This window comes from Papio anubis, chromosome 6 (genome assembly GCF_008728515.1).
Source record: "Papio anubis isolate 15944 chromosome 6, Panubis1.0, whole genome shotgun sequence".
Taxonomy (NCBI): domain Eukaryota; kingdom Metazoa; phylum Chordata; class Mammalia; order Primates; family Cercopithecidae; genus Papio; species Papio anubis.
In genome coordinates, this window is record NC_044981.1 from 107,574,508 (window position 1) to 107,593,800 (window position 19,293).

At 38.1% G+C, this 19,293-nt stretch overlaps 1 protein-coding gene across 9 annotated transcripts in view; it reads right to left on the reverse strand.

The window, feature by feature from the left end:
* The window catches only part of SCAF8 (SR-related CTD associated factor 8), a 249,609-nt gene that overhangs the window by 222,388 nt on the left and 7,928 nt on the right, over nucleotides 1-19,293 (reverse strand). For 8 of the 9 annotated variants that reach the window (XR_004184579.1, XR_004184577.1, XR_004184580.1 and 5 more), the window contains exon 2: nucleotides 18,616-18,678. The exons of the other annotated variant lie outside the window; for it this stretch is intronic. Coding sequence is in view for 4 of the 8 variants with exons in the window: in XM_031667701.1 (XP_031523561.1) it covers nucleotides 18,616-18,678 (63 nt within the window). In the remaining 4 variants the exon portion in view is untranslated. The remainder of the gene's footprint in view (nucleotides 1-18,615; nucleotides 18,679-19,293) is intronic. 9 annotated transcript variants of the gene reach the window in all.

Genomic DNA, 19,293 nt, shown 5'->3' on the forward strand with positions numbered 1-19,293 from the left:
AGGTTGAACTTCTGACTTGAAGTGATCTGCCCACATCAGCCTCCCAAAGTACTGGGATTATAGGCATGAGCCACTATGCCCAGCCCAGAATCTGATTTTCTGAAGTGCTTATAAATTTATTATGATGGCCAGGCGTGGTGGCTCACGCCTGTAATCTCAACATTTTGGGAGGCTGAGGAGAGCAGATCACAAGTTCAGGAGATCAAGACCATTCTGGCTAACATGGTGAAACCCCATCTCTACTAAAAAACTCAAAAAAATTAGCCAGGCGTGGTGGCGGGCGCCTGTAGTTCCAGCTACTCAGGAGGCTGAGGCAGGAGAATGGCGTGAACCTGGGAGACAGAGCCTGCAGTGCGCCAAGATCACGCCACTTCACTCTAGCCTGTGTGACAGAGCGAAGACTCCGTCTCAAAAAAAAAAAAAATTATGACATCTGGAGATTCTAATATCCAGATGTCATATTAGTATGAATAAAAATACTTTTTAAAAGATTATGATGACAAATCCAAATGCTCATATGCTTTCAAATTATCTTTCTCTATGGGCTACAACTGTTTTCACATAAATAATTAACATTTGTATTATTAAGCAGGATATGCCATTTTTCAAGCATGGCAACTGTCTAGGATTAACATTACAGTTTTGAATACTGTTAAAAAAGAAGAGATCTATTTTTGAAACTAAGTTAGTTTAAAACTACTTTGAAACAAAGAAAAACTGTAATCAACTCTCCCCAAAACCAAAAACTCATCTGAGTAAGTCCTTTAATTCAACACACAATGTCCTTTCTAAACCCTTGGAATAGAGGGAACTAAAAAATCCTCTAAAAAAGGTATATAGGCTTTACAGTGCCAGCCAAGACAGAGTAAACCAAACTACAAGGCCTTGCTTTCTCACTGATGACAACTCAAAATCCCTACCTCAAGACAAAAAGCAACTACCTGAGTAATCTGGAAGCAAAACAGCAGGCAAACTGGAAACCAGAGTCAAACCTAAAAAATGACCAGTGAAAGCTAAGGTGGCGGGGTGGGTGGCTGTGTGTGGGAGCTGAGGTAATTTCATAGTGTTTGGTATGATCTATGATCTCCCAGCTTTAATCTCAGTGCTAGAATACAGAAAAGTGCAACCAACACTAGTGGGAAAAACCTAGGAGAAACCCCATTCAGCCAGAACACTAGGAAAAATGACTCCTCCATGCTGTAGAGGAGGAGGAGGGAAGGAAAAAACAAAAATGTTTCCCCTTCTTCCTTTTTACTTCTGGCCTTGCCAAGGGTTTGAGGGCAGACTCTGTTACCACACTAGCACCTAAAATCTCGAGAAGATCCATCTGTAGCTAATGCAAGAGGAAACAGGGGTCTCTATTATCCAAAGAAGGGTGAGAGTTCCTATTTTTCTTTTTCACTACTTCACTCTGAAGGCTGAGCTTGGAAAGAAACATGACTTTTTGGCCAAAGAAACAGGGAAAAAAGAACACTGGCATCTGGAGAACGGATGGGAATCCTAGAAAGAGACAGAGAAGAGGATCCCCTAATTTTGTGTATGAACTACGTTCTGGCCTCGTCTTAGAATTATGCCTGCATGAAACAGACCCAAAGAAGCACAGCTCTTTGAACTACAATCCACAGAAACCACTGCCCAATTCCTAAAAACTAACTGGAGTGGAAAGTATGCTGTGCACACCTGAAGAGAAGAAATGCTTTGAGAACTGAACTGACACTGGAACCACCACAAAATGGCAAGACAGAACTCGCATCCTGAAGTTAACCAAACTGACTGCCTGATAAACAAAAATCAACATCCTTCAGAGGATTCTGATGAAATCTTACAACATAATATTAAAAATGTCGCCAGCATATAAATGAAACTTCGCAGGGCACAGTGGCTCACACCTGTATGCACGGCACTTTGGGAGGCCAAGGCAGGCGGACTGCTTGAGACCACGATTACAAGACCAGCCTGGGTAACATGGTGAAATCCTGTCTTTACCAAAAATACGAAAACTTAGCTGGGAGTGGTGGCACACACCTGTGGTCCTAGCTACTGAGGAGGCTGAGGTGGGAGAATCACTTGAGCCTGGAAGGCAGAGGTTGCAGTGAGCCAAGACTATGCCACTACATGTACTCCAGCCTGGGTGACAGAGTAAGACTCCATCTCAAAAAAAAAAAAAAAAAAAGTGAAAGTTACTTCACATAAACCAGGGAATCTTTCCACTGCTTGAGGGAAAAAACAATCAACAAATGCCAATCCCAAGATGACACAGATGATGGAGTTATCAAACATTTTAAAGCAGTTATAATCATCCAGTGGCATATGTACATGTGTATGTCTGTGTGTGCACACATATGCAGACACACAGATCTACCTATCTTTCCATCTATCCATCCTATCTTTCCATCTATCCATCCTATCTTTCCATCAATCCACCCATTTTGGAAAACTTTGACTTTAACTGATAAACCTCAATAAGTAGCAGCCAATAAAAGTTTTTTTAAATATCTTCCACAATGTGTTACATATTAGGTATTCAAGTATGTGATGATTTGACTTTGATACAGTAGTTTAATAAAAAGTTTCAAAGGTAATCAGGCAACCAAATACAAGCTAGCAAAAGAAATTTATCCAGCTTTCTTACACTTAAGTTCACTTGAACAGAGCAGATCAATTTTACTCAAAAAAGTAGAATGCCAAAGCCGTGGCTGATGATAAAAATTTATCCTAATTTTTCCCTCAGAACTTTTTGACAAGTTCTGCAATCCTGTACCTATAATCCTATGCCAATATTCATAGGTATAAAAAATATACTTCTTGGCCGGGCACGGTGGCTCATGCCTAAAATTCCAGCACTTTGGGAGGCCAAGGCAAGCAGGTCACTTGAGGCCAGGGAGTTTGAGACCAGACTAGCAAACATGGCAAAACCCTATCTCTAGTAAAAATAAAAATTAGCTGCGCGTAGTGGCGTGCAACTGTAGTCCTAGCTGCTCAGGAGGACTGCTTGAACCCAGAAGACAGAGGTTGCATCACTGCACTTCAGCCTGGGCAACAGACAGAGACTCCGTCTCAAAAAAAAAAAAAAAAAACAGAACTTATTTATTTATTGAGACAGGGCCTCAGTCTGTCACCCAGGCTGGAGTGCTGTGGTGCAACCTCAGCTCACTGCAACCTCCGTCTTCCAGGCTCAAGCGATCCACCTCAGCCTCCCGAGTAGCTAGGACAATAGGAATGCACCAACATGTTCAGCTTTTTTGTATTTCTTGTAGAGATGGGTTTCGCTGTGTTGCCCAGGCTGGTCTTAAACTCCTGAGGCTCAAGCGACCTGCCCTCCTCCGCTTCCCAAAATGCTGGGATTACAGGCGTGAGCCACAGCATCCAGCCTAAAGAATATATTTCAATGCAACAGAATGTTTCACTCTGAAATAATCCCCAATATCATTTGTTATAGTATAAAATAATCAACCTTGTATACAACGTATAAATTTGAGAGTTAATCATCCACGTTCTTACTCAAATAGTTTTATTATCAAGGTATAATCAACTAAAAACAACTAAACAAATTGGGGAATACAAAACCAAATTCAGCTGATTAACAGGCCAAGCCAACATTCATCTAACTACTGAACAACAGCACTATATTCTGCCCTTTAGAAAACAAAAAATAACATGAAGACCCTCACCTCCATTTATCTAACAATCTACTGAGGTAGAGGGGGAGAGTGATATACATATCATTATTATAATATAGTGAGTTCTCAGCCTTTCGAGATTTTTGACAATTCAATAATGATCTCAAAGATCTCTAAAATGTAATCACAAGTAATTCTGCAGAGACACTAATTCAAAATACATGTATTAAACTTAACTATTAGTGACACAGCATCTTTGTTATTCTCTCCTCACACTCCCATATGCATTTAACAGAGAAATAATACTGTATACACAAGTGGTATTTAGGACCTCAAATATTTTCCTCATTAACACAAGATCTGATGACATAATTTAATGTCAAAATAAAAATAACGGGGGAGGGATATATAAGTGAAATAAACATCCAGTTAGAAACCACAAGCACAAAGTTTAACAAGAAAATGTAAGTGAAATAGACTGGGAAAACAGCATTCCAGTTACAGCTATTATTCCGCTTCCACACTATTTACATTTATAACATACTCATCAATAAATCTTTCTTTACAGTGATTTACAAAAAAGTTAAGAGGTGACTATTTTCTAATGGAAATGTATTAGAATCTCAACAGAACTCTGTGCTTTCCTACTACAAAATCACTGAGTTCCTACACCAACAAGATACACAAGTGGGAATATATAATGCATAGCTTTGCATACAGTAAATCTTCCTGTTTCGCAGCATCATTTATAAGCACTGTATATAATAAGCATATTCCTATTAAGAGTCTTATAAAATAATCTTATATAAAGTCTCAAATCCATAGCTCAGGAACCTGTACAGTTGAAGGCAAGGGGAAACTGAAAGGTTTTTAGAAATACAAAGTGATTCAAGCAAAATCACTATTAAAACTAATAATAATAAAAATTAATCTAATAATCTGGGCCAGGGATCCCAGCACTTTGGGAGGCCAAGGCGGGAGTGCCACTTGAGGTCAGGAGTTCGAGACCAGACTAGACATGACAAAAACCCATCTCTACTAAAAATTAAAAAATTAGCCGGGCAAGGAGGTGTACATCTGTAATCCCTGCTACTCGGGAGGCTGAGGCACGAGAATCGCTTGAACCCAGGAGGTGGAGGTTGCAGTGAGCCAAGATTACATCACTGCATTTCAGTCTGGGCGACACAGCGAGACTCTGTCTCAAAAAAATAACAACAATAATAATAATCTAATAATCTAAAATATCTAGTTCTATAGGAACTAGAGAAAAAGAGTATAGTAAATTAGGAGCCAATTAAAAACTGACTGCAACAAACCAAAGGAGAAGTGATGAGGATAAGAGCTAAAGTGTTAACACTGAGAATAAAAACAATGAGAAGGATGCAAAATATACATTTAAAAAAAAATAATTCATTAGATTTCATGACTGACAAAGATATGGATGAAAGAGTGGCATTTAAAATAATTCCAAGTTTTCAACTCTTGAGTATTTATGAACATGATTTTACTAATGATAAAAACAAAAGTCTAAAAGTAAGAAATTTGTGGAGGAAAGGCAAGTTTAGACATGAGGTGACAACAATGATTTCAAATGCACATGTAAACAAAATACCTTGAAGATATGAAACTGAATCCCAAAAGAGAAAATTTAAAAATACAAGTAATTTCTGAAGAGAATAGTTGAAAAGATAAGGAATAAATACTGAAAACTAAATAACAAAGGGAGAATAAGTAGAAGAAAAGCCTACAAGGCCTAAGGGTAAAACCATTTCAGAAATGAGACTAACCAACACAAAAATTTGAAAGAGAGAGCTGCATGAGAAAAATGATAAAGACAGTAATATACTTTTCATCTGTGAGGTCCACTGTCAATTATTAAACACTATCCCAACTGTTTTTGCTTTCAGAATGGCCTGATAAGATTATTTACTATTCTCGTTTTATAAATGTATAAAATTAGGTTAAGTGACTTAACTAAAATCAACGAGGTTGTAAGTTATGGAACTGTGTCTCAAACCCAGTTATTCTAACTACCTAGGCACTCAGATGTAGTCTAGTTTCCAAAAACACCACAAAAAGTCCACCAGCTAGCAACATCACCGAATCAGATGATGGATGACTGTGGTGACACACCATTTAATAGCACCAATCTAAAAACCAAGAAGACTTTAAAAACAAAAGATTATAAAGTTTTTGAGTCTTCCGATCAAATAACAGCTAAATAAACTGCATTTAAACATGAATTTGAAGCAGACCTCAACAGGGCTTAAGGATCTTCAAACTCTTAACGTGAAAGCTACCTTTCTCTAAGTGATTTAATTCAAGCAGTATTAAAATAGACTCACTCCACCTTTCTCCTAATGGCTAAGACACGTACTGTTTGGGTTTGGAGAAAATATTACAAAAACAATATGGAGACCAGGCACAGTGGCTCACATCTATAATTCCAACACTTTGGAAGGCTGAGGGGGGAAGATCACTTGAGCCCAGGAGTTCAAGGCTACGGTGAGCTATGATCATGCCACTGCACTCCAGCCTGTGTGACAGAGTGAGAGTTCAACTCGAATTAATAATAATAAGGTAATAAATGCTCACTGTGAAAAAAATTAAACTATTCAAAGGTCTCATTCACTGCACCCTATCCACCTACTGCTTTCTTCAGAAATAACCGCTGTTAAATGGCTGGTAGGCCACCTTTCAGAGTTGTCTATATGCATCTTTCTTTATAAATATGTATAAATATTACAAGTATGTACATTGTATACACGTATATATGCAAAATAGACACTTCATACATTTATTTACTTATTTATTTTTGAAGCAGAGTTGCAATCTTGGCTCACTGCAACCTCTGCCGCACAGGTTCAAGTGATTCTCCTGCCCCAGCCTCCCGAGTAGCTGGAATTACAGGCGCCCGCCACTATGTCCAGCTAATTTTTTTTTTTTTTTTTTTTGAGACGGAGTCTCGCTCTGTCCCCCAGGTTGGAGTGCAGTGGCACGATCTCGGCTCGCTGCAAGCTCGGCCTCCCGGGTTCACGCCATTCTCCTGCCTCAGCCCCCTATAGCTGGGACTACAGGCGCCCGCCACCGCGCCTGGCTAATTTTTTGTATTTTTAGTAGAGACGGGGTTTCACTGTGGTCTCAATCTCCTGACCTTGTAATCCGCCCGCCTCGGCCTCCCAAAGTGCTGCGATTACAGGCGTGAGCCACCGCGCCCAGCCAGCTAATTTTTTTAAATTTATTTTTGAGACGAAGTTTTGCTCTGTCGCCCAGGCTGGAGTGCAATGGCACAATCTTGGCTCACTGCAACCTCCGCTTCCCAGGTTCAAGCGATTCTCCTGCCTCAGCCTCCTGAGTAACTGAGATTACAGGCATGCGCCACCACACTTGGCTAATTTTTGTATTTTTTAGTAGAGACGGGGTTTCATCGTATTGGCCAGGCTGGTCCCAAACTCCCAACCTCAGGTGATTCACATGCTTCGGCCTCCCAAAGTGCTGGGATTACAAGCATGAGCCACCGCACCAGGCCTTAATTTTTGTATTTTTAGTGGAGACCGGATTTCACCATGTTGGCCAGCCTGGTCTCGAACTCCTGACCTCAATGATCCGCCCACTTCAGCCTCCCAAAGTGCTAGGATTATAGGAGTGAGCCACCGTGCCCGGCCCACTTTATACTTTCTGGTTTAAAAAAAAAAAACAAAACTGTACTCCTTTTAACTGCTTAAAACTGATGTTCTTCAAAGCCTTGCTGGGTTTATTAACAAAACAATGAAATTCTTTTAACTGATGACCAGTAATAATATTAGTCTAAAATACTGGCCAGGCACAGTGGCAAGTGCCTATAATCCCAGCTACTCTGGATGCTGAGGCAGGAGAATCGCTTGAACGTAGGAGGTGGAGGATGCAGCAAGCCACGATTGCGCCACTGCATGCTAGCCTGGGCAACAGAGTGAGACTCCATCTCAAAAACACAAACAAGCAAAACACATTACAGTCTGTATTTTGTAACTGTCTGCTGTTCAAAAGTCTCGTTCAACTATTTCCCCAACTTGAAACATATGCTGAACATAATCTAGCACACTCTTTACAACTCATAGTCTCTATAACTTTTACCCACTATTAAATTATGTTATAATATGAAGATACTTTCCAGGGCAACTGAGATATCCACAATGACACTACATGTTCCCCAGTTGCAGCCTCTTAAAAAAAAAAAAAATTAAAATTAAAATTCCTAGTATTCCCTAATAGAATAAAAGATGTTTAGCTTTCCAAAGACTTTATAAAATTATTAGATTTTTAAATATTCAAACCAACTGACAGGTAGTCAGGAAATATACCATTATTTCTATTTTTAAATGAGGCTAAGAAAAGATTAATTAGAAAACTTGCTTATCAGGATTAGTACATAAGGGACCCTAAAGGTCATCTTATCTAATCTCATTTTATAAATGATAAAACCACCATCTCCTTCCTGGCAACCAACTGTCATCTGTCACATGTTACTTTACAGCAACCATATTAATTTTGAAGCCTCTTCAGGCTTTAAAAGGCCTCTACTAGGAACTTTCTAAACAGTAGTTTGCAAAAATCTAAATGAAGTAGTCACAAAGTAGCCATCATTGTTAAAATGTGAAAATTAGAAATATACTACAGATACATTAAGGATATAGACTTAAAGAATAACCATACTCCTCTCTTTAAAAGGAGGTACAAAATACATGAGCTTTGGACTCAAAGGCTTGAACTGCTGGCCAAGTGGGTGTTACTGTAAAATACTTCCTTGCCAAGGAAAGCATATTTTCTCTGGAATCCTATTCTATGAGCAGGAGAGGAGCAGCACAGTAGTATGCTCCTTATTCTGTCCCAGAGTTAACAAGAAATATTAATAATCTATTAAGAATCACCAATTCCCACTCCTCCCTCCACCAAACATAAATACTACCAAGATCACACTCAAAAAATCCATAGTGAAAATAAAACAGCAGTAAACAAAGAGGATATAAATGTGTTCTAATTAGGCCACTAACTATATGCACCTAGTAAAGGTATGACTGAACAAGTTTAATCATTTCTGAATCTTGATTCCTCATCTGTAAAAAGAGTCTTTCTGATATGTCTTTCAGGTCTAAAATGTGTAGTTTTGGCCGGACGCAGTGGCTCATGCCTGTAATCTCAGCATTTTGGCAGGCCGAGGCGGGTGGATCACCTGAGGTCGGGAGTTCGAGACCAGCCTGACCAACATGGAGAAACCCGTCTCTACAATAATAAATACAAAATTAGCCAGCCAGGGTGATGAATGCCTGTGAAATCCCAGCTACTCGGGAGTCTGAGGCAGGAGAATTGCTTGAACTCGGGAGGTGGAGGTCGCAGTGAGCGGAGATGATGCCATTGTACTCCAGCCTGGGCAACAAGAGCGAAACTCCGTCTCCAAAAAAAAAAAAAATGGTGGTTTTTAGATATCAGGTTTAAGCAAGAAAGTTAACAGGGAACCCAATTATAGAACCATAACCAACTATTCCTACAGCTACAAATGCATAACATGTTTGTGATGGCCTTTAGCCACCCTATTCTAAAATCAAAGAAAACAGAAACAATTCTCCATGGGAGAAAATAAAATACAAAAACACACTGGTGTATATATGAAAATGATTTCATTTTAATTTTAGTGGGATCCACACGGTCCACCTTCCTTTAATTTCAATTCATTCCCATGTCTTTTGTAAACATCAAAATGAAAACTAAGTTTCACCTCCTTTTAGTTTAGTACTATTAACAATGAAATGGCCAAAATGAGGACAAGAAAAAAGAATAATTCATTTATAAAGCTTTTTGCAAAAAAATACCAAAATTGTATTAGCTGGAATTTCCCAAATAAACATAGGTTCTATATCTAATGATACAGTCTTTAAACGCACAATTCCATGTGCACAATGGCTTACAGTAGACGTAAAGCAAAGAATTATGTAACTAAGAGTAAATGAAACGCTGAACAATATGAGTGAGCTTAATGTTAAGAAATTCTAATAAAATCTCATTAAACAAAATTTGAATCCTTAATTTCATTCATAAGCCATTCAATTTACTACTTAAGTTTTAATTACATACAAGAACAACTGGTTGTACAGGCAGAATTTAAAATTGAGCATACTTCACGCAGAGTTGCTTTTAAATGTCTTATACTCACAAACCCAACATAATAGGGATGGGGGAAAGGGAGGGAGGGACGACAAACCTGAGGATGAAAAGATTCTACAAGATTTTTCCTCTAGGCTAGATTTTCTTCTTTTCCTATATTATCACCCTGAACAACTATACTGTCCCCTCAATTTTCATTTCTAGCCTGTTCTCTCCAGGTGCCCAACCCATATATCTAGCTAGGTATCTCCACCTTGATGTTCCACAGACAACAAATATTCAAGATGCAAAACTACTGTACCTAACAAAACAGTAACCATAACAGTCTTTGGGTGGTTGAGATAAAGGTGATTTTAAGCTTCTTTCCATAGTGAGGATCTTTCTTTTATTCTTGGTGGGATATTAAGAAAAAGAAAAATCCCCCATCTACCCTATCCCCCCCAAATTATCTTTCTCCTCAATCTTCTTTCTCTCCCTGATTTGGCCATCTTAGTGACTGGTATCATACCCTTAAATCAACCTAGTCACTTAAACAAAAGCCTTGGCAACAGCCATCTTCCTCATATCCATCTTCCTGTTATTACTAAACTCTATTGCAGTCATCCCTTCCTCTTCTCCTTATTAGTATTACTTTAGTTGAGCCCCTCATCTTCTCTAGACTAATTTAACCTTCCTATCCCAAACTCATCCCGCCATTGCCCCTCCCTGCTCCACAAAGATGCTAATAATTTTTCTAAAACAAATTTAAAACTTGTGCTTTCATTTAAAGCCCTTCAGACTCTCAATTCCCTTTTGATTTAGAAGGTGATCCTATGCATGCTATATAAAGGCCCTTCATCAGAAAACCCAGGCTTAATTCTCCAATCACTTCTCCCTACCCTATGCCCTACCCAAAGTTGCAATTTCCTTGAATATGAGCTTCTATGTTTTGCACACAATGCCTGCACCCTTTCTACTGTATACATCACAGTGTACACAGTAGAACGTACACAACATATACATAGGTGACACCATTACTCTTCATATCACAATGCTCATCACATTACTTTTCATCCTATTTCCAGTCCCATCCCATCAGAAAGAGCTTTCTGAGGAAAAGGCTGTGTAGGTATACAATGTTGCGGACTACCTTGTGGATTGGCTGACAGATGGCAAGTAAGTAACAAAGCTCAAACAACCAGCAACTTTCCATGCACTCTTTCCAACCACCAGATGCTATTACTATTAAAACCTTTATAGTCTCTTATTGTATTACAGCAATCTGAAAACTGTTTTGTAATCAAAATGAAAACATCAACAATTCTGTAGGACTACTAAAACAAGAGATTTTAGGCTGGGTGCAGTGGCTCATGCCTGTAATCCCAGCACTTCGGGAGGCTGAGGCGGGCAGATTGCTGAGGTCAGGAGTTCGAGGCCAGCCTGATCAACCAGGAGAAACCTCATCTCTACTAAAAATACAAAATTAGCCAGGCACGGTGGCACATGCCTGTAATCCCAGCTACTCAGGAGGCTGAGGCAGGAGAATCGCTTGAACCCAGGAGGCAGAGGTTGCAGTGAGCCAAGATGGAGCCATTGCACTCCAGCCTGGGCGACAGAGCTAAACTCTGTCTCAAAAAAAAGAGATTTTATTCATAGGCCTTCACCCATAGGATTATTTGGAATTAATAAACTGTTACAGCTCTAAGGGGACTGAGACATCTAATTCTTTGCTTTTGCAAATAAATCAAAATACTGATTAGGGAATTTTGCACAATGATGCTGCAGCCTCTAACCAACTCCTTTAGGATTTTACTACTCTTTGGCTAAGTTGCTCACAACTTTCATTCTTGAAATTACCATCAAAACAGAGACAGGCGGCCGGGCGCGGTGGCTCAAGCCTGTAATCCCAGCACTTTGGGAGGCCGAGACGGGCGGATCACGAGTTCAGGAGATAGAGACCATCCTGGCTAACACGGTGAAACCCTGTCTCTACTAAAATACAAAAAAAATTAGCCGGGCGAGGTGGCGGGCGCCTGTACTCCCAGCTACTCGGGAGGCTGAGGCAGGAGAATGGCATGAACCCAGGAGGCGGGGCTTGCAGTGAGCTGAGATCCGGCCACTGCACTCCAGCCTGGGCAACAGAGCCAGACTCCATCTCAAAAAAAAAAAAAAAAAAAAAAAAAAACACAGAGACAGGCTTCTAAAAACTTTTGAGTTGTCTCATAAAATGAGAATAAGAATTTGGAATTTCTTGTTCAACAGAAATTACTATAAAAATTGAAACTTTATTTCTTGATGTTAAAAAAAAACAAAGATATTAATTATCCTTACAAAGGCTAATTTAAAAACCACTCATAGAAATCATTTCAGAAAAAAAAAAGTAACATGGTAAAAATTAATCTTGACAATTTTTATTCAAAGGTGCTGATATTCAGCCAGAGGCAAGATGGATAATCTGTAAACAGTTCTTGAACTTTTATTAACATTTAGTAAATAAATACTAGTCCTATTAGTAAACTTTGTCCCTATTTTAAGAAAATAACATAAGCAGCTATATCCACAGCGGCTCTCAATGTTGGATAGTAATCATTCTCGTTATCATTTATTAATTAAAGCCTTTTTATGTATGTAATATTTTTTAAAAGGTCTATAATGCACATGTACTTATCACTAAATTAGGTATGGGTTGTTTGTGCCAATTAGTGCAGTTTTATTTTATTGTCTTCCTTTAGTGAGTTAGCGCAGTAACACGTTGAAATCATAATGACTAAGAATCAGTTTCAAATAAATATTATACTTCACAAAAAAGGAAGGATGGAAAGCAATGAGCTAACCTTTTAAAATGTTGCCCCCTTTGCTGAATTTTTTAAATCAACTTTCGCAACAAGAATTCTCTCTGCAATTAAAATGTAAACAACTTTCAGTAAATAAAATGGCACTAAATTAGGAAAAACAAGAAACATGCATTTCTAGTACACGTACACAGACACACAGACACGAATGTAAACTCCACGAAGGCAGAGGCTTGTTTTGGTTTTTCATTTGGTCTGTTTTGTACACTGTTGAATCCTAGTGCCTAAAATAGTATCTGCAAGTGGTCAATGCAAAAAAAAAGTGTTGAATATTTCCATCAGGCAGCTTTTCAAGTGGTTTTGCTGTTTTTGATTTAAGATAAGCACTATAAGGCCTTTATGAGCTATACTGTTATGCTCAATTATAATTCTCGTTTACAAGTAGCATGTTATTAACCAAGTTCTCAAGTTTCTAAGTTTACTGCTGGGCACAGCAAAGTACAGCCTTTGGCCTGTTTTGGTAGGCCCTCAAACTAAGGATGGCATATATATATATATATGGGGGTTTTTTTTTGTTTTGAGACAGGGTCTTGCTCTGTCACCCACGCAGGAGTAAAGTGGCACAATCTCAACTCACTGCAACCTCCACCTCCCTGGATTAAGTAATCCTCCCAAGTAGCTAGGACTACAGACATGGATTACCATGCCTAGCTAATGTTTTTGTATTAATATTTTTTGTAGAGACATACTGTTTCATAATATTGCCCAGGCTGGTCTGGAACTCCTAAGCTCAAGCTCAAGCGATCAGACTGCCTCAGCCTCCCAAAGTGGTAGGATTACAGGCCTAAACCACCACACTCAGCCGACGGTTCTCTATTTTAAGCTTTGTAAAAGAGAAAGAATATACAAAGAGGCCCACAACACCTAAGATATTTACTAATGCTCTACAGACAAATTTTGCTGCCCCCTGGACTGGAGATTCCACTCATAAAAGAATAAATTTTCTCTAAATATATACTTTCTTTCACCCATCAGTAGAATCTGCACTATTGGATCTCTTACCTAAATCCTTCTCCACATCTAAGCCCCTGAAATTCAGAATGTTATCTGAAGAACGTTAAATAAACGCTTTGCTGTTTTGGTTTTTTATCAGAGCGTAAGTAGTTATGACGTTGAAGCTAGGAAAAAGTAAATTATTAAAGTTAATTTATCTTTAATGTTTCACATACTAAAAAAATAGCAAACAAGGACAAGGATGAAAAGAGGAAAAAAGTCAAAATGGAATACAAACAGAAAAACTTGAACCTAACTGTATTCCAAAATAATAGCAAAACCACTTTAAGTGGGGGAAAAAACTAACCAAGTAATGTTTGCACATAGTATTTTAACTACATAACCTTAGGCAAAAACAAAAAATGAATTACAAACAAATATTAAACTCTAATTAATAGGTTTGTTTTCAGATATAGGCTTTAGCAATTCTGAAACTACTTTCTATGTATTTCAGGAATGAACAAATAATAAGTATAGTGTAGATAATAAGTATAGTGTAGATAACAAAAGCCAGGTTTCTTGCTGTCAAAGAAAGAAATTACAGATTTGGAAAGAAGGAAAGCTAGAATGAACTCTACTGTATTTGACTGGAATTGAAGATATGATGATGAATTCATGGCTTTTTAGGTAAACAGATACAAAACAGATGAGAAAGAATGTATGTACATATATATAAAATTTACAGTTCTATCTAGTGATAGATATACATAAACTAAAAGAAACTAGAGAAATGGCTGATTCCCAGGCTGGGGCGGGAGTATTTTATTACACTAGAGAATAAGACAACTCAAAAAATAACGAGTACTTGTCTAAAGGACAAAGGAGCCAGCTTGCCTAGTCAAAACTGAGACAATCAAAGTATAAAGATAACTCAACTAATAATAAAAAAATGCATGAGTTTAGCTGGGTGCGGTGGCTCATGCCTGTAATCCCAGCACTTTGGGAGGCCGAGGCAGGTGGATCACTTGAGGCCTGGAGTTCAAGATCAGTCTGGTCAACATGGCAAAACCTGGACTCTACTAAAAATACAAAAATTAGCCAGGCATGGTGCTGTGTGCCTGTAGCCCCAGCTAGTCAGGAGGCTGAGGCACAAGAATCGCTTGAACCTGGGACGTGGAGGCTGCACTGAGCTGAGATCATGCCACTGCACTCTAGCCCAGGTGACAGAGTGAGACTCTGTCGTAAAAAAAAAAAAAAAAAATGAGTTCATACTAATATAATATACACCTACATATATAAATAGGAAAGCTTGTAGAGAATGCAAACTAATAAATACAAAAATGATAGACTCAGAAAACCACCACTGGGCAATCACCATTAGTTCTGATTCATTTAAGAACAGAGAAGATGCTAAAACAAATGGTAAAAATTTGACGAGTAGCAAGATATTTGCATCTAAGTATCTCCCCAGAAGATACTAAAAGGAAACACAGTAACTATACAGTAGGGAAACCTGCAGATAAAAATTAGCACCCCAGCCTGAGCAACATAGCCAGACCTCCTCTCTACTAAAAATCTAAAAAATTAGGCAGGCATGTTGGTGTGCACCTGTAGTCCCAGCTACTCAGAAGGCTGAGGTCAAAGGACTGCTTAAGCCCAAAAGTTCAAGGCTGCAGTGAGCCATGATCACAGCATTGCACTCAAACCTGACCGAGAGAGCAAGATCCCTGTCTCTTTAAAAAATAATAATAAACAAAAGCTCAACATCCCTATTAATGGAATACATGGATAACATGATTCCTGATATCGTACACTGAGAGGAATACAATATTACTCCTGGAGTGTTCCTGCCAAAAATATAGAACCCAAACCTAATCATGAAGCAGCAGCAAATCAATATTAAAGCAATTCTAAAAATACTGGCCTATTTTTATCAAATATCATCTCAAAGGTCATACAAGAAAAGAGGAGTAAGCAATCAATTCACATTAAGGGAGACTAAGACAAGAGAACGTTAAGGTGTGATGTAGAATTTACTCCAGTAAGGACATTACTGGTATGATTAGTGAAACCTGAATATGATCTACAGACAACAGTACTGTATCAAAGTTAATTTCTTGATTTTGATCATTGTACTACAGTTAAATAAAATGTGCTTGTTTTTAAAATATACACAGTGTTATTTAGAGGTAAGGGGTACCATGAATTGGAATTTACTCTCAAAATGTTCAGAAAAGAAATTATATTTTCATTTGCATGTGAAGAGAGAGAAAGAAAGCAAATATGGTTACAGGAGGTAGAGAAATCTGGATGAAGTATACACAAAACTTCTTCATCATTCTTACTATTTTTCTATGAATGTGAAGTCATAAAAATTAAAAATGAGAAAATAAATTTGTATTTGGACATTACACCAGTAAAAACAAAACCACCAACCAAAAAAACCTATGAAAAATTGAATGATGGTTCTCCTTTACATCTAGCACCAAGGATTGAGAACTAGGTCCTTCTAATCCCTGCTCTAATGCTTATAGAACTGCATTTCCTTGGAAAAATCACAACTGTTCGGCCTCAGTTTCCTTATCTGTAAAATGGGATAACCCCTATCTAACCATTATCACAGAGTTAAACTAAAGATCCACGGAAACATGATAATGGCTGCAGAAAAGAGCGCAGAGTATAAAACACTGCATATTATAAAGTGGATCACTTTTTTCTAATATCTACCTTTTTTTCTTTTTAATTTTTGTAAGTATACAGTAGGCACACATACTTGTGTACATGAGATGTTTTGAAAAAGTGGTTTACTTCCCTCCCCCAACCCCCACCCAGCCAGAGTCTTGCTCTGTCGCCCAGGCTGGAGTGCAGTGACGTGATCTCAGCTCACTGCAACCTCTCCCTCCCTGGTTCAAGAAATTCTCCTGCCTCAGCCTCCTGAGTAGCTGGGATTACAGGTGCACACCACCACACCTGGCTAATTTTTATATTTTTAGTAGAGACGGGGTTTCAACATGTTGGCCAGGCTGGTCTCAAACTCCTGACCTCGTAATCCACCCACCTTGGCCTCCCAAACTGCTGGGATTACCGGCATGAGCCACTGTGCCCAGCAAAGTGGTAACTTCTAACAAATGTTTGGCAAATTAAAAGTACTTCATAAATATGTAAGACAGATTTTTGTCATAGTGAGCAGTTGTTACAGAAACTAGACATTTGCTATATAATGTTTTGATTTGTAAAAAACAAAATTACTTATTCAAAACTCAAAGGGCAGAAAAGATTAAAAATTTTTTTTTTTACTCCAGAGGATTTTACTCATATATTTAAAATATTTCAACAAATTCAAACACTTATGCCTATTTTTTCTTGACCATAAAACTTTATGGTATCAAAAACATTGCTACATCAAAGAAAGCCATTAACTAGGACTTGGTCAACCTTTGAGACATTGATCACTGTATAGAAATCGTTATATTATTTCCCAAGTTCTACACATTAAAGTACATGGCAAAGTATTTTGTCTTTCTTTGATAAGCTACTCAAATGAACCCTGAGGAATCACATCAAATTCAGAAAATATTTATAAAAGGGACATCAATTTTCTCAGATACTTAAACGTTTGCTTTAAAAATGAAAATACTTATTAGTTTGTTCTTCTAAATTCATAAGGCTTTGGTCTCCACTTAACAATAGTTGCTTTTTAAAATCATATGCATGTGGAGACTAATGATTCTCGCTGACAAAACATCCTTAAATCTGTATAAGAAATAGTTAAGATTCCAAAATATCAAATGGAGATTTTAAAACATATATAACAGACAATTTTGTATAAAACTTAATGTAGCTAGTCATATTTTCCCATTGTTTGAAAAATCATTTAACTAAGTCTACCTGCTTAGTCTCTATTCTGAGCAGTGGACAGGCAATCTGGACTCTAAGAGGCAAAATGCTAAGAAAAGATCAGGCTGCAACCAACATAGTCCTTAGCAAAGAACCGATGCTGGAGTCAGTAGTGCCTGCACAGCCTCTCCAGCTCTGCAGCAAATTCAATACACAAACTGGTAACAAGACAAAAGGAAAAGGATCACAACAACACAGGCTCCAAAAGGGCATGATTTCTGCTTGTCTGGTTTGCCACTATAACCCAGGAGATGGAAAAAAAATCCCTAGGCCACAATACATGTTCATTAAATATTAGTTACATGCATAAACAAATTAAAGAATGAAATCCTAGGTCTTTCAAGTCAATCAATATAAATTACATTAAGTTGCAGAATTATTTTAAAAACAAATTTGGCATACATCAACTTAATAGTCAAAACTGTCTTTAGAGAACATGAGCAACCTAGTCCCCATTCTGACTAAATAAATAAATGTCAAAGTTCCTGAGATTTTTCCTGACCTATAGTAGGTATTTTAATACATTTACATAGCATTCCTTAAGTTTAAAGGATGGCTGTATCAGAAACTCTTATAAAACAAAATTAGAAAGACGAAACAAATGCATATAATCAAAATCAGAAGAAGTAAATGCATCATGTTTACCATCAAATATGAGACAGAATCCATTTAGGTAAGAAATCACAAGCTATAAAAACAGTTCTCATCAGCATTTATTTCTCATAACCAATAGTACCTCTACCACAATCTGCTGCCTCTATAATTAGAAAATCAAAATTTCGATTTAGTCTTTGTTTATTCCTATAGCATATACGTCAATAATCTGTCATTTTATAGTTCAAAGAAATTCTTTAAGAGGTACATTATTAAATTAAGAGGTCTGCAATTCACTCAAATAGTTCTATTTCTTTTGTAAAATCACATGGAGCAGAATACAAGTAAACACAACAAAAGTTTACACATGACTTATGCTCACTATTGAGCATAAAACTTTTTTCTCCAATTAACCTATTTTTTGTGAAGCAATTCAACTTATTCCCTAGACGCTCTCTTTTAAGACTACCAATCTATCCTAAGTGACAAACTTCATTCTGCTTCCCAAGTACTAACCATATAATCAAATATACTATTCCACTACCAATTGAAACCTAACATATTCCAAAGGGCCTGCCTTATGTGGGTTATCATCATCTTACTATGCTTCTTGTGTCCATGCTGCTGGAAAAGCAGTCTGTACAAGCAGGAGTAGAGGCACAATCCTGAGAGAGAGGAGTAGAGAAAGATGTTGAGAAAACAAAACCAGACAAAATGAGCTCACTTAAAAGTTCAGGAGCTCAGCCAGTGTTCAAGGTCAAGGTTGATTACATTCTTTCACACCGTATGAGTTAGAAGTTGTCCAAAACAGCATAACTGGCCTTAGAAACAGGTATCTGAAATTGTACATACAAGTAGTAATATTATCACTAAGCCACCTATACCCCTTCTGAAAAAGAAGCAAACGGGCCAGGCGCAGTGGCTCACACCTGTAATCCCAGCACTTTGGTACGCCAAGGCGGGTGGATCACTTGAGGTCAGGAGTTCGAGATCAGCCTGGTCAACATGGTGAAACCCCGGCTCTACTAAAAATACAAAAATTAGCCGGGTGTGGTGGCACATGCCTGTAATTCCAGCTAGCGGGGAGGCTAAGGCAGGAGAATTGCTTGAACCCAGGAGGCGGAGGTTGCAGTGAACCGAGATTACGCCTCTGCACTCCAGCCTGGGCGAAGAAGCGAGACTCCGTCTCAAAAAAACAGCAAGCAAACGATCACAGAATATGACTCTTTAGGACACTGGGGCTATAAAGTCCCCTAAATGTTAATCAAAATTACTGTAAC